This window comes from Astyanax mexicanus, chromosome 1 (assembly GCF_023375975.1).
Source record: "Astyanax mexicanus isolate ESR-SI-001 chromosome 1, AstMex3_surface, whole genome shotgun sequence".
Classification (NCBI taxonomy): Eukaryota; Metazoa; Chordata; class Actinopteri; order Characiformes; family Acestrorhamphidae; genus Astyanax; species Astyanax mexicanus.
Window position 1 is genome coordinate 92,698,487 of NC_064408.1, and position 23,478 is coordinate 92,721,964.

General features: G+C 37.4%; 1 protein-coding gene across 2 annotated transcripts in view; it reads right to left on the bottom strand.

Moving 5' to 3' along the window:
• cntnap2a (contactin associated protein 2a) overlaps positions 1 to 23,478 on the bottom strand; it is a 723,644-nt gene that overhangs the window by 219,809 nt on the left and 480,357 nt on the right. For both annotated transcript variants that reach the window (XM_022683450.2, XM_049485717.1), the window contains exons 12-13: positions 23,334 to 23,453; positions 18,706 to 18,906 (exon numbers count right to left, since the gene is read on the bottom strand). In XM_022683450.2, coding sequence (XP_022539171.2) covers positions 18,706 to 18,906; positions 23,334 to 23,453 — 321 coding nt within the window. The remainder of the gene's footprint in view (positions 1 to 18,705; positions 18,907 to 23,333; positions 23,454 to 23,478) is intronic.

Here is a 23,478-nt window from a genome sequence, read left to right on the forward strand (position 1 = left end):
CACTAATCAAAATGGATGCACTTAAATCTGTCACAATTTTTGAACAGTTTTATTAATTAAACTCTAATGTCTGAATATTTTTTTATATTTCAACATTCATAGTTCCTTAAATTTAACATGTTAATGCAGTATTATCATTATATTAGTTGCATAAAATGGTCTTACTTACTTAATTACATCTGGGACAATATAAAAATACAAAAATATATTGCTTATTGGGACATAATTAGATGGAATCAATTGATGGAAGGATGGAATGATTGGATGGATGGATGGATGGATGAAATGAATAAATACTGTTTAGTTTGTCTATTTAGTTTAATAGTCATGTACAAGTCAGAGAATAGCTTCTCTAATTATTATAACTATGAATTGATTCTAGTTAAGACATTATTACTAACTAACTAAATTTTAATGTCGTATTGTGATGCTCTAAAATATTATATAATAATAAATTGAGACATTAGTTAAACTAAGGTAATGATTAAAATTAAGATTCAAAGTTCAGATATTCTGTCATTCTGTCAGCGGACTAAGGTGCTGCCACTATAATTGGGAGATCACTGGTTCATCAGCTGATGAAGCCCTGAGAGAGCACAGTTGTCAGTCAGTCTGTCAGTCAGCTGATGTATTGTAACTGAGTCACTGCGCTTTCTTTCAAGTGCACTACTTGGCAATGTTACATCAGCAGCAGTTGCTAAATTGGGGAGAAAAGTTGAAAAAATGAGTACTTATTGTGAGGAAAAATACATTATTTTTTACAAAATAACTTTTTTTTTAATGAACAAAAAAACATCATTATTTGAATTGTTTTATACCCTGCAGGAATGGCTTCAATAAGTACTGGTACTGGAAACAATACTAAAATACATAGCATGATTCCCCAACCATTTAATGACCTAATATAGTTGATTCTAGAGTCTCCAGAGGAGCTTTTAGAGCATGTCCTCCAACTAATACAGGAAGAGCATTATTTCTTCATGTTTCATACATAAACCCATTCGTTTTACCGTCCCACTTATGATAGAAATGTTCTGGTGGACGAAGGGCAAACAATGGAGTTCATGTACAACAAAAAACGAATGACTCCGGGTTTATCTGGCCGCCGCGGCCGCGGGCCATTTGAGCACTGGTAATAATTTCTGAACCCAAAAAGACAATCTGCATTTTAATGTGCGGTGCCATTTCTCTTTGAGCCGGCGCTGCTCGGTCATGCTCTGATTGCTATGACAGCACATTTATGCAACGCAATTCATCCTCATTTTTCCCAAACGCATACACACTCCCACACACCGCGCCGCACTGTAAGGTTAACAGGAGAGAAACATGATAAATTAACTAATAACAGAAGCTGTTTGTTTTTTTTAAGCCACACAAATGCAATTATAGCTCGGTGCACGACTTGGTTTCCCCTTTACTTTCAACATTAATATTATTCCAAAAGGCCAGAGTTAACCTTTCAGCAGCTACTGAGAATAGAGTTGAGAGTGACTGACAAAGCAAGGATTTTATAGGAGTTAATATAATTAATTAGCACATAATTAAGTTGCTATTGAACAGATGCTGTTTACCTAAATGATATTTTGATTCATGACCTTTACCTCACTTTAATCCTGTAAATTATACAGATCCTTCGTGCCACTTTATATTTAGAATGTAAACACTCTCACTTACGCTCACAGTACTCTGAGTTCTACTGGAAATCGTGGAGGAAGTGTGGCCAGTAGTTTTTAAGTGAAATATGACCATTACTATACGGGCACAACAAAGAAGAAACTCTGGAATAGAAAAAAAAAAAAAAAAACTTGTTTTACATCATTAACAATCATTAACATCACTGCCTCTTTCATCTTATTTCTAGCATCACACCCTCCTCTATCACCACCATGTTTATTGTTTGTTATTTAAAACCTTCTATAGAAAACAAAATCGAATAATATTTCTTTTTCTTTCCTCTATTATCAATATAAGTGTGAGTGTAGCTCAGAACTAGTTAATGTACTATCCTGCCCAGCACTCGATCGGTACTGTCACATGACTCATCTTACTAAAATATGATTGGCGATTGGAAGCATAACCCTTTTATTGACGCCCAAAATTAACAATGGACTATACTGTTATCCACATATCATGAGTGGTGTCACCTTCACATTTTATAATTACTATTTTGGACCCCCCATATTTAACAATTTCCTTGTTAATGATAAAAAACCTGTTATTTTTTATTTGTACAATACTTTCTTTGTGCACACACATTTTAATTCACTAATATCTGTTGATATCTTTTTAGGTGATGCAAGGGGATTGGTTCATTTGCTTGTCAGTCAAAGGTCTGATGGGTGGGGCTAGGGAGCTATGTTGGTAGCAGCAAAGAGCAGAGAGAGAGAGAGAGAGAGAGAGAGAGAGAGAGAGAGAGAGAGAGAGAGAGAGAGAGAGAGAGCAAGAGATAGTACGAGTGAGAAAGAGAGAGAGAGACAGAGACAGAGAGAAAGAGAAAACGAGAGATCATATTATAGAGAGGAGAGAGAGACAGAGAAAGAGAGAGAAAGAGAGAGAGAGAGAGAGAGAGAGAGAGAGAGAGAGAGAGAGAATGAGAGAGAGTATGATAGAGAGGAGAGAGAGACAGAGAAAGAGAGAAAGAGGGAGAGAAGGACAGCGAAAGACAGAGAGAGTACAATAGAGAGAAAACGAGGAAAAGGAGAGAGAATGATAGGGAGACAGAGAGAGACAGACTGAAACAGAGAACGAGAGATCGTATTATAGAGAGGAGAGAGAGACAGAGAAAGAGAGAGAAAGAGAGAGAGAGAGAATGAGAGAGAGTATGATAGAGAGGAGAGAGAGACAGAGAAAGAGAGAAAGAGGGAGAGAAGGACAGCGAAAGACAGAGAGAGTACAATAGAGAGAAAACGAGGAAAAGGAGAGAGAATGATAGCGAGAAAATGAGAGAGAGCGAGAAAGAGAAAGAGAGCAAAAGAGAGAGCGAAAGGGAGAGCAGCTGTGTGTTGAATTGTGGTAACTGCAGTGAGCTGCACAGAGCTAGAGCTGCTGACTCTAAAAAAGTCACTTTTGAAGGTAAAATTAGGTGTTTAACAACCTGTTAAAATAGACCAGAATGAAAATATATATGTATAAATAACAGGCACATTGTATATGCCTTTTGTGAAGAGTTTCTTCTAAATGTAAACAGTGTAAGAGATCTAAGAAACTGAGCACTATTTCCTACTCATTTCCTCCAAAGGTTCTATTCTTCTTCTACATTTTTTGTGATTCAGAAAAAAAAAAAAATAGATTAACCACAGAGATCAAACTGAACTTTTAACTCATCTGATGCGATACATTAAGTGATGTAACATGATGGATTTAATACGACCAAAGGCAAAGTAATAAGGTGAAAATGATCCGTTTTAACTTCAAACTGACTTCAAATAGGAAACTAAATAAAAGTTAGCAAAGGACAGAAGAACAAGTAGAGCTTTTCTACTGACTGCATAACCCCCCCCCCCCCCCCCACCTCCCCTCTGTCTGCATATCTCATCTTGTTAATCATACTCAAACCTGCCCTTTACGCTTTCTCACACAGCCATCAGCTACAACCTTTCTGTGTCTCAAGAGAACACATAGCCTTGTGCCTTTCTGATAAAAGTAGAATTTCACACACACACACACACCTACACACACACACACACACACACCTACATAGACTCACACCTATAGAAAGACAGATAAAGAGAGAGATAACACAGTATATAAGACTCAATAGCGCATAACAATCACTGAAACTGACACTGACTCTAAATGTCAGCCCCACAGGTGAGAAAAGCTTCAGGCAGTGTCACACCTGCACTTGTTAGTCTGGTTTAATTGGAACCTGCTTTGTTTTCACCTTTGGTGTGATTCATTGGGGCAGGTGTGCATACAGTCATCACACAGGTCAAATATAAAGACCACCACCACTATACCAAGAGCTTTAAGAGGAGGCGGTCTCGGTTTGGTTCTAAATGAACTCTAAAACAGTTTGTTTGGGATAAGAAAATAAAACAACCATGATCCAACCTAACTATCAAAAGCACTCCACAATTTTGAGTTAATTGACTCTACAAGTGCAGTAAAACCTAATGTTTTGCTCAGATAATTTCTACAATTATCTGCTTTTATGAACAAACGTCCTTTCTGCTGTTGCTTCATGTTAAACTGTACAGAAATCTGCACTAGTACAGAACACAGGACCTTCTTCCTGTATTTACTTTCTTGGTCCCAGCATACGCAAGTCTGACCAATAAGCAGAGAGAACCTTCTCACATTGGTGTAATCTGACACATTTTGGCCAGCTTGAGCAATCATGGTGTGAAAACAGAACAAAGCAAGAGGAAAACACTGAAAGTCTATAAACTGATTTAGACCAGAGCGCACTAACTATTAAGGTATTAATTGTCTCCCTATAAGCACGTTTCATGCAATTACTATAGTTTAAAAGGTAATTCCATACAGTGCCTGTGTCAATTATAGTCAGTTAAGACAGTTCCCTAGAGCCACAAGATGATTTCAACAGTATTGTCTATTACAGGAGTTATTAATGGATCAACAAATAGAGTCTTATTAAAACTGGTCGCTTCTCATTAGTCTTAAAAAGAATTAGTGTTGCAGATTCAAAGTAAGCTCTACTTTTAACATGTATAGCATGCCTCTAAAACAAAAAAAAAAGTCTTTGTTTTCCATTCTTTCCTTTCATTTTTCTCTATCTATCTCTTTTACATATATGGAGATGCCCTGTTCCTGGTGTTCCCAGCCTGGCTCTCCACTGCCCGCTGTGTTTTACTCCGGCTCTGCAACCCTGCACTGATTAACATTAACACACTCAGTATCTGTTTCTGTATTAGCCACTAGCTCTATAGTTTGTGCCCATCACATTCTTATATTCATAAATTAGTACCTGTTATATTAGCCATAGTTCACATTAATTCTCTGTACTGTTGTTTTGTTCTGTTATTTGTTTGTACTGAGCGGGTCAACCCGAGTAGGATGGGTTCCTCTGACTGAGTCTTGTTTTTTCCTTGCCACTGTGTCACCATAAAATTGGCATCTCTGTGGTGCTGCTCATAAGAGGCGTGGACCTGTTTTTCCTGTAAAGCTGCTTTGTGACAAAGTTGTGTTGTAAAAAGTGCTATAGAAATTGAATTGAATTGAATTGAATTGAATGTTTTGTTATTACTGTTTGTTTGGGATAGTTTTTTGCTTCACTCGCTCCTCCCTAGATGTGAAGCTCAAGTGGATTGCCAGACTAACACACAGTGGCAAGCGATGACGAGTCTTACTCTGTGACTATTTATTAGTGAATAAATCCGTTTCAATGTCTATGGTTAGCAAACCTTACCGAAGCCCAGTGATTACCTGTTTAGCAACAAACAGCCAGCTTGCCCTTTTCCATGTCTATACCTGGCAACCCTGAGTGTGGAAATGAGACTGGAGGAATGGCAGGAGGGCAGATTCGGAGGACACAGCCACCACAGATTTCCATGATGTATGGCACAGTTCAAATAAGAAAATACTGCCTGAAGCTCTGCTGACAAGAGCTGCCAGTACTTAAACTCAGCATGATTTTTTTTATATATGATGAGATTTTCTGATTATGTTATAAGTTACTACAGACAATATAATCCTTCATGATTCTTTTAATGTTTCCCATATATTAAAAAAGGTTTAGACATCCACATTATATATTTATTTATTTGAAATGATTTATATGAGGTGTCAATAAATGTGTTATGTTATTAATTGTAAATGTAATACATGGTAAAAAAAAAAAGAAATGATACTGAAGTCGTAGAAGATTGAGATTATGCAAGCACAACCCACAGCACAACAACAAAAAAAAAAAACTATCCCAAAGTAAAATCTGAAAATATTCAGAAACACAATGTCTGAACCAGGTACTTACACTATACACTTCAAATGTAATTTAAATATCCTGTAAAAGCTACAGCCTAATCACAGTGTACCGGAATCTTCCAGCTATAAAAATGCAGTATAAAAATGGCACCTTACCTGTAATGCTTTCTGTCAAGCCTCTTTCAAATAATACATATACACTAGTTTGCGCTTTATTCTTTTTTAATGCTAGAATCAGTGAAAAGGGCACTAATTACTCCTTTCTGGCTGCTTGAGTTCAGTGCCACTCTACAGCACAGCTGGCACTGACCAAATGAAGAGTAATAAAAATACATGACTGGGGTCAAATCTGCCTTAATTGAAAGAATTTTTTAATTATAAGCAATAATGAAATACAAATTCACTTAAGTTGACTAATTAATATGCTTTAAAACAGGCTAGGAACATTTGAGTCAATTCTGGCAATTACATTCTACTCATGGATTGGCTGAAATAAAATCCTCCAACACTGTTTCCCTATTAGTATCTGCATTCTTATCAGAAACAACCCGTATGACCCATACTAAAGCAGGTTGTTCTACATAATTGTCTGCATAAAGAAACTGCTAAGAAATTGCTTTATCAATTTTCGATTTTATAATCAACATTGCATATACTCTTTAGCCATGTTTTGATTCATTGTTTTGGATAATAAATAAAAATGAATACTTGGTAGTTATGCAGTAGAAATGACTTGGCAGTTATGCAGTAGAAATAGATTGATTGCAGATTGTCTTTTAGCTCGATTGGTCAATCGTCAATACTGATCAAGGGCTGGATTATGAATGGCCCCATTAACCTTTTTAAGCATAATTGTGCAGATCATTCTGTAATGATGTTTTGTTGATGTTTTTGTGATTTGTTGGCTCTGCTGTGTTCTGGCACTCTGTCCTGGGCTGAGAAGTGTACTCTTGAGAGTGTTATCCAGTTATTGCTGTTACAAGACGTTACTCTTGCTTGTTTTACACACCACTGTAAAAAATAGAAAGTTAGAAAAGAAAAACTGACAAATTCATCACACAAAGCAGAGTACAACTTTGGTTGTAATGGGGTTCTGAAGTGGTGTGTGAGCTCCATATGGTAGTTCCATCTAGTAGTTGAATAGGATGCTGAGAAACATGATGTAGAGCTGTTGTAACTTGTCCTTTACTAACAAAATGAACTGATCAGCCCTAAAGATAAGCTAAGTTAAGCCCTATCTGGACGAGATTAGTTTCTCAGGGGGACGTCTGTGAAAAATATTTCACACTTTTTCTCAGTGATCAAACTCCTGCATCCGAACTGCAATTGAAAAAACAGGAGGATCAGTGAGTTCTTGGCTTTCTCAGTCACATGACATCACGTTCAGTAGCTCCTCCATTTTCACTCGCCTGTTGTGTTTATGTGAATCTCCGTGGAAACGTGCGCCTAAAGTGTAATTACTGTGCATAGCAGTGGCCAAAAGCTATTTTATTAAACGCGAGGTGACGTAACCTAGAGTTTTGAGTCTGGACAGGAATAAAATTATCAGAGGACCACGGAGTTCAGCAGAAAACTGTAGATAATTCAGCCTGTAATTTTCTCAGAGGACGTCTGAGAAAAACATGTACATGATTGTTCCAGACAGAAATAAAATCACACAGGACCCCCCATAAAAAAGAAAATTACCCCAGAACCCCCTGAGAAACTAATCCTGTCCGGATAAGCCTTAAGAGACGTATTGGCTGATCAATGATTGCATATTTTGGCTGAAAATTGATCTTTGTACATTGTAGATCACATATATTATATATATATTTTTTCTTAACAAACAAGATGCATAGTTGTTTTCTCACATATGTTCATGCTGTTTGGCCAACTAGTATTAAAGCAGCAGGAATCAGCAGCCAACTTTCATAGCCTTCAGTGGAATCAATTCTTTCCTTTCACAGTAAATCATATGCATATGACTGGCTGTGCATAACTGGCAAATCAGAGGTGCAATGTACAATGCAATGCAAACTCATGATTGGACAGAGGTTTGAGGGGGCGGGACAAGTCAAAAACTAAAGTATGAATCAGGATGAAGAATAAAGAATTTACAGAAATAATGTAATACACTGAATTCATACGAATTCAAATTATTAAACTGCAACACCGACTAATGGGAGCTGATTTAGACAAGCGGACGTAAAATTCAGGCTGATGTAACATTAATAGGACAATCACAGATAGCTGTAAACCCACACCTAGCAGGCCAGTGAAATATGAAATTAAAGAGGTAGAGATAACCTCAGGATGTGGGGTTATTGCGCAAAGTACCTGCCAAAACTAATGAGGCCAATCATGGTGAAAAGGTAACACTGGCCGCTAATGATATATCACTATAGCAAAAGTAGGATAAATGTGGAAAATAAGTAGGCGGTAAGAGTTCAAGGGTTCTCGCCATGGGGCTCACCATTTAATAATCCATCCTTGCTCATGAGGGTGTTTATTTGAAACTTAACTACGGCCATAAAACTTGATTTGTAATTAAGCTAATAATGTGGGTGGACATATACTGCCCTGTCAGCAGTATAGATGGAATACAAAATTGTGAGGAAACTAGAGAAACCCATTTTGATGCTTTACTTGTTCTTTTTCCGATGTAATTCTTTTAAAAACCCAGTGCATACCAACAAGCTTTAATTTATTGAGATGGTTTAAAAGCATTACAGTGAGCTAAGGCATCACCCTCGAAGAATAATCGACCACCCCGTGACACACAGACACAATCACAATAAATTGCAACTTTAATAACAGACGCTGTCATAAGGCGTCATTTCACGTGAAGAATAGAACTTTCCTCGTGGAGTGCACTGTGCTCAAAGTAAGCTATTGTTACAGAAGCCAAGTCTCTTTCCCACAGCATACTGAACTTACAATCCATCCTTTAAAAACACACTTAGCAATCAACAACGCACTCCAAACGCTTTCAGATGCTAAAATCCCAGGCACAGACTCTGAGACAATACAGCACCATCACATATCCCAGAGCACGAGCTGCCTACTTATTCATCCACTCTGCACATACAATCAACCACTGTGAACATTCTGTTTGTTTATCACAGGGGAGGGTGATGGTGGTGGTGGGGGGGGGGGTTCCATTCATCATCACCCTATGTGTTTTTCCTTGTGTAACTGTGCATTAATCATAGTAGAAAGTGGTTAATTTAGCCGTAAACAATTTGAATACAAGTAGTAGCCTGTTTCACTCAAGGAGGACCTGGACTTGATCAAAACATCCAAACCAATAGAGGAGCAGGATATGAGCAAACAGAAGATGCTTCTTCTGGATATACTGTAGCTTTTCATCTGCCAAGGTATTGTGCATTTTAGAAATACTCATAAACACAACTGAACAGAAAGAGGTCAAAATTCCAAAACATAAACAGATTTAAGGAGAGGTGAGAAGAATACAGTTAAAGCTAAATTGCAAAGGAAACGGTTTGTCATTACTGTACTATTACTGACATACAACACCAAATATTATCCTTCTACCCTATACTATACTACCCTATACTACCCTATACTATACTATACTATACTATACTACCCTATGCTATCCTATACTCCATATACTACCCTATACTATACTATAATTCGTATACTACCCTAAACTACACTCCCCTATACTGTCCTACAGTTCCTACACTATACCTAAACTATCTATAGTACCATATAGTCCCAATACTCCCAATACTATCCTATACTCCATATACTATTCTATACTCCCAATACTACAGTGTACTTCCAATACTACCCTATACTTCCTATACTACCCTATACTCCATGTACTATTCTATACTCCCAATACTACCCTATACTCCATATACTATTCTACACTCCCAATACTACAGTGTACTTCCAATACTACCCTATACTTCCTATACTACCCTATACTCCCTATACTCCATACACAACCCTATATTCCCTATACTACCCTATACTCCATACATTATTCTATACTCCCTATACCACCCTATACTCCATACACTACCCTATACTCCCTATACTCCGTACACTACCCTATACTCCCTATACTACACTATACTCCATACATTACTCTATACTCCCTATACTACCCTATGCTCTATACACTACCCTATACCCCCTATACTACCCTAAACTACATACACAAGTCTATACTTCCTATACTACCCTATACTCTATACACTACCCTATACTCCCTATACTACACTATACCCCATACATTACTCTATACTCCCTATACTACCCTATACTCTATACACTACCCTATACCCCCTATACCCTTTATACTACCCTAAACTCCATAGACAACTCTATACTTCCTATACTACCCTATACTCTATACACTACCCTATACTCCCTATACTACACTATACCCCATACATTACTCTATACTCCCTATACTAGCATACTCTATACACTACCCTATACCCCCTATACTACCCTAAACTACATACACAACTCTATACTTCCTATACTAACTTATACTCCATACACTACCCTATACTCCCTATACTACCCTATACTCCATACACTACCCTATACTCTATATTGTACCCTATGCTTCACATACTACCCTATACTCCATATACTATCCTATACTTCCATATACTCCCTTATTCTGCCCTACAGTCTTTACACTACGCCTACCTAACTACGTATGGTACCATACAGTCCTAATGCTCCCACTACTACCCTAAACTCCATATACTACTCTATACTATCTATACTACCCTATACTACCTGACACTCCCTGTCTCCCTGTCTGTTCTTTTATCACTTGGGATGGTTGGTTGGTGACTGGCCCTACAGATGGTCCCATCATGACCCACAACACATCAAGGGCTGCTTTTGAAAAGGGTTTTTCAAAGTGGGGGATGCAGCAAGACAGATGCTTGAGACAATGTTTGAGCACTAGCATAGGACAATATTTTGAAAGGGATCCAAACTAAATGTGCAGCAGAAGATGAGTCTTCTGCTGAACATTAATACATAATACACAATACATACGCCAAAACCAAGACAAGAAAATGTAACAAAGTATATACTTCCTTTATCTTTACCAGTACAACAATGGGTAAAGAAGACACACTAAATCAGCGGTAGTGTGTCTGAAAATAGTATCTTCTGTTTGAAACTGAACAAGGTAAGACACCACATCAACAATGCATATGAAACACAAATACATGCCGGTTGAGATGTCCATGTGTCAATCTAAAGTTCTAAAATGACACCTGCATCTAACATATCTTAGCATATCTTTGTGGAGGTAAATATGTTTACAGTTTCTCCTAGAATTTAATAACTACTTGGATAATGTTTGGATGGAATCTCAGCTTATGACAACGCTGAAAATGAACTTTATTAAATAAAAAATGACTTTAAAGTTATTACTTTAAAGTAACAGGGCATGTCCTTACATTGGTCCCCCACATAATAAAATAATCTTCTAAATCTTCTAAAAAGCAGGGAAGAGAAGGAGCCTGGATTATTAACTGAAAAGAAAAAAAGATATTTTATATGTGCTGCTGTATTAAATAAGTGTTAAAATGGTCATTTATTTAATACTGTGTTTAAGTAAAAAGTAAAAACTCTCCCATCCTTGAACATCTGTAAGTAATAGCTGTATTAGCAGTGATGAGACATGCAGTGATACGCTTCATATTATGAATATAAACATTTCTTGTGAGCCTCCTGGAGGCTAATAAAGCCAGTAATGGTGGGATTAAGCATACAAGGCAGAGTCGGTGCAGGGTTCACTGCCATCTCGGAGACTGAGTGCTGAGTGTTTATTGGTTGATAAAAACACACCTATCAATCAAGGAAAAGCCCCTGCAAGCCTGAACCATTTCAGGCATTATCATCTGCAAACAGACTAATGGAGGCCAAAGTATCAGCACATTGAGATGAAGCTTCAGCCCCTGTGAGAGGCTCAGGAATCATAAAATTAGGAGAATTAAAGTTTAACTTCCCAATTACTGAACTTAATGCACCTTGGAGGCCATTTTGATTTAACGCTTCATTTGGCGGCAGCATGCCGGCCCACACAGTAATGTGATGAAACCTGACAGTGGGTTTAGAAAGCATATTTTTGGAAATAGTTTTTTCCTCGTCTTGTGTATTAGCCAAGTGCATACACCAATGTATATTGCCAAGTTCTAATTAAATCATATTTACAGGGGGAAGACAGAGAGAGAGAGAGAGAGAGATAAAGCATGTCGGTATAATTTTCAACTATAATAAACTCATTTTCAACCCTAATATTCTCTATAATAAGACAGTAAACACAAACAAACTAACACACAAAAGCACTGCCTATCAAACATATAGAGACACTTACATTTATGGTCAAAAACAATTGCCAGCAACATTATCACAATATTAGCGAGAGAGCTATCTTGGAAATGAAGCTAAAGAACATGCTTTTTCATGTCCTTGTTTTTATTATCAACTTGTTAGCACTGGTTATCTTTTTTTAGGTGATGAGTGCCAAAAAGTGCAAAATGTTATAATGTTCTATATATTCTGGAATGTTAAAAGAAAGGCTATCAGTCTTAACTATTTTAAAACTGCAAATAAATTAATTTGAAGCAGTTTATGCATGTTTTCTTAGCAACATTATCACACATTAAAAATTCCTGTGCCAATATTAGTGAGAGTGCTATCTTGGAAATTAAGCTAAAGACCATGCATTTTCATGTCCTTGTTTTTATTTTGAACTTTAGCATTGATTAGCTTTTCAGGTGATGAGTGCTAACAAGCGCACAACGTTATAATGTTCTGTTCATTCTGGAATGTTAAATCAGTCAGCTATCAGTCTTTTGGTAAACAAACAAATGCTAAGGCTAAGTTACCTCAGTTAACATTACTATCCTAGCCCTGTACAGCTCATATCTTTCATTTTGAAAACAGAAGGTTAAATATGTGAAGATGAGTAAACTGAGTAAACTGATAACAAGTACAAAACATGATGCTGAATGCTATAAGTAATCTAATTTATGTGAGTATACCATAAAAAAATAAATATGATAAAATAAAATAAAATCTGTACTGGGCTGAGTGGTGTACTCTTGAGAGTGCAATCCAGTTAGGGCTGTTACAAGGCTTTTTTTCTGCTTGTTTTAAACACTACTCTAAAAAATAAGTTATAAATTATATACAGTATAATAGAAAAAGAAAACAATTCTGACAAATACAGCATAAAAGGCAGACTATAATACGCTTGTGTTATAACTTTTTTAAAGAAAATGCTTTAAATATTATTATTATTATTATTATTATTATTATAGAAACTTTCTTTCTGAAAACACCACTTCCAGTTCCAGCTCCTATCTGACTAGTCCAGCCTACAGCCCTGCAGTCTTCACAGATTGCCCTTTAGTTGGAACATGTTCCCGTAATTAATTCTGGTTTGACAGACTAATGGATCTGTTCTCATGATCCAGCAGAGGCTGCACACATGACTTCAGAATGATCACGGCTCACAGGCAAAAAGTCAACAGGAAGTCACACAGCCGTGCCCGGTGGTGGCACGTGAATAAATCTTGTTATTAGCTGGTATACTAACAGCTTTGTCAATAGGCCAGTTTAAATGATTAGGAATTAATTTGTAAGACAGATCGCTGTCCTCTGCATGCAGCATATGGAGCGTTAGAAAAGTTACGCTCCACGAGGCAACGAAAACACGGGAAAACGGACACAAATTGATGGCCACTGCAGGCCAGGGGAGACATGCAATAATGAAAACATTGATTATCAGCAGAAGCTTTTCGGAGCTAATATCGTGATATATGTATGGTACACTGGGTCATACATTATGGAGCTGCATTGGTAATCACTGCACACTCTGCAGTGCACAAAAATCTCTGGCTATTTCATGCACTAGCCTTTCTATAATCATTTACAGTAGCAACCACTGTTAAACATGTTTAATTTAATTTAACATGGATGGATAAATGAGGATAGAAAACACCAATTACAGTAGGCATCTCGCGATACAATATTATCACAATATGTTGCCCATGACAAGGATGATATAATTTGATTTTGTAATACTCAAGCAATAAAGCAGTAACATATGGATTTATTTTGGGGAAAAAAAGTGTTTGAAAAAGTAGGGAACTCTTGTTTAGATGACAGATTTACACATCTTGGCTGCATTTTCTCAGTCAGCTTTATGAGGACGAGTCACCTGGAATGGCTTTCAGTTAACAGCTGTGCTAAACTTATCAAGAGTTAATTACTTGAATTTTTTGCCCTCTGTTGTAAAGTTGTGAAGAGAAAGAGTTGATATGATAAAAATAAAAAGAACTTTAAGAAATAAAGGTAAGTCAATTCGATATATTACAAGAACGTCCTCAATTTCAATCACAAAGACCATCAAAAACATTATGATGAAACTGGTTCTCATCAGGACCAGACCAGGAAAGAAAGAGCAAGAGTTACCTCTGTTGAACAGAATAAGTTCATTAGAGTTTCCAGCCTCAGAAACTGAAGACTAACAGCATCCCAGAATGCTTCACAATTTTCACAAGTATTTTGGTTTGTTTGTTTAATTTGACTACGGATTCCTTAATGTTTCATAATAGCATGGATAACTTCAGAATTTATTTGCATTTAGAGAAAAAAAACTGAATGAAAAGCTGTCTCCAAACTTTTGCCTGGTACTGATCTCTGATTGCACATATCATCAATATTTTGTCTAAAAAATTATAACATTTAGATAAACTTACAAATGATTACTTTGAAAAAATGAGCATGACTTTGAATAAATAAACATGCTTATTAAAATCTCTAAAATTGATGCAAATATGAGAAGATTCTGTTAGAATAACCTGATTGTGCTCTATCCATCAGTGAAAATCACTTTTCCTGCCAATTCACAAAAAACAGATGAAAAACTGTCAAATGAACAGGTGACAACTTGCTATTAAGGATGCTGGCTTTGTGTGGTTTAAATACTCAAGGCTGAATAACACCGAGCTCTGAACATTACAATCCACTTGTTAATCAATTACAGCAAAAAAAATAAATAAAAAAAAAATCTTTAAAAAGCAATCTTCTGAATGCCCACCATTTTTTATGTTCATGCATTATGAAAATGGTACTAATTGTTGGCTACTGGCCAACATTAACTGCATATTAGCATGAATGGTTGAGCTGTCCTTTTAACAGACAACACTGAATGATGCGGCAGAAAGCAGAGGTAAAAAAGAGAGATGACCAAAGGAACACTTTAGCTTAGAATGCTAATGGTGCTAATAATGAATAAAAAGCAATAGCCATAATTTAGCATTAGAAAAACGACATTATTCTAATTGGTGGCGAGTGGCCTGTTGGCATTCATTCATTGTTAGTAAAAATAGCCTGTAGTGTGGTCGGGAAGCACTTGTAGCATCTTAACGCTGAATGATGATGCAGCAGAAAGCATGCAGAGAGAGTGAGAGACAGAGACAGCTGGAAACACACTTTGTTCAGATGAAGAATAAGTGCAGGAGAAGAAAAGGTCCATGGGGAGAAGAGCTTTCGCAGGAAAGGGGAGCAGAATTCTCCACAGCCAGATTAGCAGCAGGAACGCGGGAGCCGGTCCCCACATGCTCATTAATAGATTAGCATCAGCACCCTGCCCCACAGTGCCACACTGCAAATTGGTATTACTTCTGTAATCAGAAAGTAGGCCGCTGGAGTGCCAGGGGACGGCGGCAGACACAGACAGCACAAGTAACAGCATGCAACAGTAAATAAATAAATGATCATGACCGGAGAAAAAGAGAAAAAGGAGGGAAAAGGGGGAGGGGTAGCGTGGAAAAGACATCCAGCAGCATTACAGAGCCGTGGCTCCAGAACTGGAGTAACTGTCACCAATCTTATTAGTTTAGGATTCTTTTTTAATTCAGTTTTTCTCTCTCTCTCGTAGGACCCAAGCTTTAAAATGATAAAATAAAAATGTAACTCCTCAGTGAATGCTTATAGAGGGATATAATATATGGACGAAAGTATTCAGACACCTGTTTTATCGTTTATTCTGCTTCTTTTGGAGTAACTGTCTCAACTGGAAAGGTTTTCTACTAGATTTTGGAGCACTGCTCTGAGGATTGTAGAGCATTCACCAACAAGTGTATTAGTGAGGTCTGGATGCTGGATGCCCTCCAACCCATCTCATCCTCCCAGACTCCACAATGCATAGAAAGAACCCACAAGTCTAGAAAACAACACATAGGTATTCCATTCTGTTTTATATCCAGTTGCACAAAAACAGGTTCTGGAAGCCAAAAAAGTTAGTTCCCAGCTGGAACCAAAGTATAGTAGGTTCCTAAATTAGGTAGGTGTAGGTGAGCTGAGAGTCATAGTGGGCAACTCCCTCTGTTAATGACTCTCTCTGTTAATTCTTTGATGTATTCCTGGCTCCACTAAAACTAGTGCAAACATGGGCTGATTCGCTGAAACGCACCATGGTTCTTTTACTTCTGAATGGAACCAGTTTCATAACTAGAGTTTTTTAGAGTAGTTTAGAGTTTCTTTAGTAGATAGAGGCTATAAGTGGACCTCTGAGATGTATAGTAAAGAAGTAGAACTGTTTCACTACTGTACTTAAGTAGTAAAATGCTGTGTTGTACACAAGCTAGCACCTCAGTGATGTGAAGTATTGGAGTCTGAATGGGGTCTGATAGTGGGTGATGGATAAAGAGGTGAGATTCACTGAATGTGCTCTCAGCTTTATTTCAATAAGAAATTGAAAGAGTGACCAGAAATAAATCAGTGCAATCACTGTCCACATAGCTGACTTTATTAACTACTTTATTTGGAACTGAAATAACTGAAATAATAGAACTGCGGTCACGCCTGATACAGGCTGTGTAGGCCAAAACTTGGATTTCTCCTTTTCAGTCAATGGACATTCTCTGCTTCAGAACTACAATCCCTGGCAATCCAGACATCTGATCATGTGTCCAGTGATTTAGCCAATCAGCCAATCAGATCTCGTTAATCCTCAGAATTTTAGATTGTTTTTGCTTGTGTTAATTTTCTTGTGTATATAAACCTGTCTGTTTGTATATCTTGTCTTTAAGTATTGCCACTGTTTATCCAGCAACATATTAAGCATTCTATTCCTATTTGTATTTCCGCGTTTGATCCATATTTTCTCATTTTCCTCTTTTTTTCAACTTGTCCAATTTGCTCTGTTTATACTGTGTTCTTACAGTTTTTGGGCTCAGATGTCTTGGTTTAGTTTCTCTCTGGTTCAGACCCTCGCCTCGCCTGTATTACGACAATGCTTCCTGTTTTTGCCCCTTGTATTAAAGCCTCAACTTCTTTGTACAACGAGAGTCAAAGAAGTCTGTAACTCCAGTCTGTAACAATAAAGTTCTGTAACAATAATCTTCTACGGATGAAACTGGTTCTTTTACACATTCAGACTAACTTTTTTTTTTGTTTCTAGTACCACACACATGCAGAAACACATTCAAACATATTTTAAAAGGCAAAAAGTAGCTAAAATCCCAATATGTGCATCAGTTTAAGCAGTACAACCATGAGCTCTGTCCAGGCTTATCCCTTGTAGACATGCTTATGGATACACGCATAGCATGACACTGTAATCCTGTAACATGGATGTGCAGCTTGAACACACAGCCAGAATCCTCATAATCCACACAGCTATACTCAACATTATATATATATATCCCTAACATGCAATCCCATGCTGTTGCCACTGAGAGTTAAGCACACATTCAAAAACACATACACTACATAAATACATCCTGTACTACATATATACACACTATATAGTATAAAAGTTTTAATTGACTAATGTGTGAACTACACCTACAGTATATGCAGCGTCCAAAGGATGTTTGAGAGATTTGTTTCTTCAGATAATCTTAATTTAGCTCTTAAAACAATGGTATTAACATACTTTCGCCCCCTTTGGTACAATACTCCATTCACTCTCAAAAATAAAACATTGGCTAAACGTAAAAAAAATTGAAGTAATCGATTACACAAAATATTTTTCATTGGCTCATTATAAAAAAAAATATTTGATTCAACCTGATTATTTTTACTCTGTGCAAGCTATTGTTTTAGATTGGGACAATTCAATTATTTTAAATTGTCCCAAATAAAAAAATATATTATCTTTATTTATGTAGTGTAAATAGTCAGTTTGGTTTAATGCAAAAACTTGACCTCAATGCAACTAATTTTACATATTAAAGCAACTGATTATTTTATACTGGCTCAAAAATGAAAAAAAAAAAAAAAACAGCTGTCACTATTTAAAATTATATAGCAAATTAACTATACAAAAATATATGTGATTAAAAAAAAAAACGTTTTAAAGAATGCACATGCGAAAGCGTTTCTTGATCTAAATATATGAGTTAATTAAATGAATAATTCCAAATTCATGTCCAGCTGACTTTCTATACTGTATCAATGTAAAACAGCAAGTTCAAACCGCAGGTATAAATTCATTACTTGCATTCAAGCAAATAATCTAATATGTTTTAACTATTAAAGTGAGAAAAAACACTTTACATGAATGAGAGCAGTGTTGGGAAGGCTTTACACTCAATGCTGGTACACTGCTGAGAGAATTCGATTGCAGTCAGCCACTGAGACAGAGACAGTAAGGTCATGTACTGGTGTTGGATGATTAGTTCTGGCATTGGAGAGCATTTGATTGACATCCATCCCTCAAAGAACTCAATTCCGATGCTAGGAGGTTCTGCATCGCTTTAAACCACTTTCTCCATATAATTATTATAATATAATAAGATCTGTGCGTACCTGGTGTGTTGAGCAGTCGTGACATGCGGCAGTTGTAGGCGACGTGCTGTTCACAGTGTTCAGCACTGCTGGTAATGGCGCTGATCTGCTCCATGGTGGCGCTGTAGTTGAGCTGCAGCACCGTGCGCCGCTCTCTGCTGGAGCCAGTCACTGACGTCTGAGCAGGCAGGTTGTTCGCCACTGTTGTCCACACTTTATCCTCTAAACACAAACACACACACACACACAGGTGTACAGGTCTTAACATGCTGTCACATTGCAGCCGTCCTGAACGTCGCTCTGCAGAAACTGTCCCATAATTAGCACTCCCAGCTCCCCTATGGTGAATACACCTTGAAGTGCCTCTTTATACACTTTGCTTTATTCACTTTTGTGCTTAGTTCATTTATGTATCACGTATAAATCATGTAAACAGCAGAGAGATTGTGAGGAAAGTGCAGATTCTGAACTTAATCATCATTGCTTCCCAGGCGGCTCAGCACTACGGGAGTGTGTGCTCACTTCCTATATCACTGTGTATGTGTTCACTAGTGTATTGGTGTGCTCACTGCACAGGTGAATTAAAGTTGGATATGGCGTCACATCAGTGTCAAAAGTCGGAGGCGCGAAAATACCAGGTGAAAAAAAATGACATGTTTTAACATTTGCATGTGTAAAAATAAACTTTTTGTGAGCCTAAATGTGAAACTCGAGAGCAAAAAAAAAAAAAGGGAATCGTGTGAGTTCTGAACAAAATATCGCTCTCAAGCTTCCTTTTTCTCCTCCAGGTGACTTTTTCCCCTCTCGAATTCACAGTTCCCCTCACACGCTATGAGAATTACCTGTGGCTGCTGTTTCTGCTCAGTGAGTTTTTTTGCGCTCAAGTTTTGAAAGGGGTGGTTTTGACAGTTTGGGGGCGGGGTCAGGGTCGCCTCCCTCAGCGAATGCTATTGGCTGATATCTCCAGGGTTTGTGATGGACCGCCTACCTCCAACAGCCGGAGGAGGGCGGAGAAATAAGGACAGCAGGAGAGTTAGCTAGCTGGCTATAGAAACATCCAAACAACCTGCTCCCGGCACTGTTAGCCTGGGTTCAGCGCCTGGAGCGACCTGCTCTTCAGTGCTCCAGTCTGCAGCAATACATACTATATAGAGATATCAGCCAATAGCATTCGCTGAGGGAGGTGACCCTGACCCTGCCCCCAAACTGTCTAAACCACCCTTTTCAACACTCGAGCTCAAAAGCCTTGTTCGAGCAAAAACAGCAGCCGCAGGCAATTTGCATGGCGCACGAGGAGAATTGTGAATTTGAGAAAGAAAATGCTGGAAAGGAGAAAAATGAAGCTCTGGAGTGATATTTTGTTCAGCGTGCACATGATTACCTTTTTTCAAATCTGAAACTCGGAAAAAGCACTCACGAGAAGTTAATTTCCTCGCGCAAAAGGTTAAAACAGGAAGGTGCATTTTTTTAAATTGATTAAACTTTTGACATTGATGTGACGCCATAGTTGGAGGCCAAATTCCATCTGTTTAAAACAGAATCAGTGAATATGGTTGACTTTGTCTTTGTTTTAAAGCAGAATAACTCTCAGAACAGCTCTCAACTCACAGTAATAGGTAACCAGGCTAAAGCACAGCCTCTGCACTAGGGGGTTAGCTTAGCACACTCTTATTAGACGGCATATTTGCCAGTGTTAAATCAATTAATTTCACACCAAGAGTGTTAATTTAACTGTGGCAAATTCACTGTGTATCAAACAAGCCTAACCAAAAAAAAGACAATTCCTCCCACAAACTGAACATTTAAGAAAAAAAAAATGTTTTAAAAAGTTTATGTTTTTTATTCACAGATTGAATAGAAAAGTAGTGTTGATGTGGTGTAAATGAAATCTGGTTGATTATGATGTTCTGCTGTGTTGTAAATAAATGTGCCTGCAGACAACTTTTCACTGATTACATTCATTTCAAATGTAGTTTTTTTTTGCATATTTACATGGGAAAACTTTTATGGCTCAAACAACACAAAACTACACTAAACTTATTAAAGCAGCTATTTTTTTTTTTAGCAACAGTAACTCGACTGGTTCCTTGAGTTTGTTTGTTTGTTCACACATTTGATTTGAATCAAAAGTTTAGAGTACTTTTACATAGTTTAAAGTTTTTTTTTTTTATTCCCATGCTTGTATAAAAGCAAAAAAAAAACAAATCTGGTTAAAAAGGAAAAGGTTGGTAAGTGAAATTAAAAGGTTGTGCTCTGCTATCTTTTACCCTGTTTACTATTTTGAAGCAATATTTTCACTCCAAACTCAAGCAGAGTGGTGAATATATAAGTGGTGAGTTACTGTGACAACTGTTACGAATTCGACACATTAAAGGATTATACTTTCTGATGCGTTTTGTCGCGGATGTCTCTCTCAAGTTCAAACCAAAACTCTTATCCTCTCGCTCTGCTCTTCCCTGCACTCTCTCTCTCTCTCTCTCTCAAATACGATCAATGAACTTGGAATCTGTTTGAATCCGCAGTGGCTCTTGCGTTTAATTGGCATCTCTGCTGACCATCACATTAGCGCAGGGATTTGTGGGGCTGTTAGAAGGTCCCGGGTCTGGCCCAAACTGATAGCATTTCAGCATTTCATGAGCTGACACCCGCACGCCTGCGATTTCCTGTAAGTGACTTATTTCAGTTCTGATGTTTGTTTGGACTACCGGGACTTTTAACAGTGTAGTCCAAGACCAGCGCGGTGTAACAGAGCCAGGTTGCCTTGGAAACAAATGGGCTGCTATGTTAAAGCAAATGTTTGGCCAGAGAAGGAGATGGTGTGCTTCTCTTGAATCTGGCGAGTTGGCTGAGGGATGGAAATGTTTGTAGTTTTCTCTGGAGGAAGGCGCCTCGGGTAAAGAGCGGTGGCTTATTTAAACACTGAGACCGGCTCCGCTCTCGCTGCTCTCCGAGCGATTTCTCACACGCCGCTCTAATGCAAAGTAAACCTCAGGGTATTTAATTAACGTGAATTAAGTGCATATCAAAACGCCAGCGCTGCGCTGTGGAACCCAACCAAGCACTAATGAGTGTGAGTAAAGCTTGCTTCCTAAGACACGGATATGTTCACGGATATGCCAAAATTCATGAGGCAGGGACTAGCATCGTGTCCCATGACTTTTGCCATGCCTTGCTATGTCTTTGAAAGCTGAGAGAGAACACTGCACTGATCTGTGGGATCTGTGTGTTTGTGTGTGTGTGTGTGTGTGTGTGTGGGGGGGGGGGTATACTGCATTATACCCCCACCCCCCCCTTGTTTGTTCTTAGGGACAATTGTAGTCAGATACTGCTGGCCATGATCATCACCACCCACTGCTCTGTCCACTGTGGGTGGTAATTACTTCTTTTAATACTGTTTACAAGCTCTGTACTGACAGTACTGTCAGTTCTGCATTTTTAAGACTATGTGTACACAACCTTGATTCTGATTGGCTGCATTGTAGTGTACATTACTGAAAAAAAAGCAGTCAGACTGAAACATTTAATATTTTGAGTTATAAGAAGGACTAAACTGCTGTAGGCTGAATATTTGGAAATGTATGAAAATATATATTTTTTGCAATATCACAGGGTTATTCAAATAGGCTCCTTTCTACTTTTCCATATCAATTACCAGTCAAAAGTTTAAATACACATTCTCATTCAATGTTTTTCCTTTTATTGTTTTTCTACATTGTAAATGAATACTGAAGTCATACAGACTATGAAGGAACACATAAGGAAATCATGTAGTAACTTAATAGATTTTAAACTTATCCTGTGCAACAGAGGTAACTCTTGATCTTCCTTTCCTGGGGCGGTCCTAATAAGAGCCAGTTTCATCATGCTGGTCATGATGGTCTTTTCAACTGCACTTTAGAATACTTGAGGATGTTTTTTTTTGAGTAATTATATCCATAAAATGGACTAGAACATTTCTCAAATAGGGCTATTCACTGTATACCAACTCTACCTCTTCACAACTTTACAACTGATGACTGAAAAGAATTCCAGGTGACTCTACCGTATAATTACATGGGGTAAACATAATTACATTAATTACTTAATAATTACATAATTACTTAATTAATCATATTAATTTACAATGCAGAACATTTTAAATAATGAAAAAAAAAAAAACACTGAATTTAAGGTGTGTCCACATTTTTGATTGGCATTGTATATGGACAGTATGGATAGATATATTTTCAGTATTTAAACTTTTACATTTTTCTATACTATATCAAAAGCAGTGTGTAAGACTGGTGGAGGAGAACATGCCAAGATGCATGAAAACTGTGATTTAAATCCTGGGTTATTCCACCAAATATTGATTTCTGAACTTTCTAAATCTTTATGAATATGAACTTGTTTTCTTTGCATTATTTGAGGTCTGAAAGCTCTGCATCTTTTTTGTTATTACAGTTATTTCTAATTTTCTGCAAATTAATGCTCTAAATTACAATATTTTTATTTTTATTTTAAATGTTGACTGTAGTTTATAGAATAAAACAACAATGTTCATTTTACTCAAACATATATCTATAAATAGCAAAATCAGAGAAACTGATTCAGAAACTGAAGTGATCTCTTATTTTTTTTTTCAGAGTTGTATTGCATGCATACATTACCTGTCATGTTGCAAATGACTTTGAAGGGTCCCAGAGGTCCACTGCCATCCGGGTCAATCCAGTACAGGTCTGAAGATCGACCCACGTGTTTATAAGCCTCACACGACTGTTCATAGACAGCTATAAGGAAAGAAACAGAAAGTAA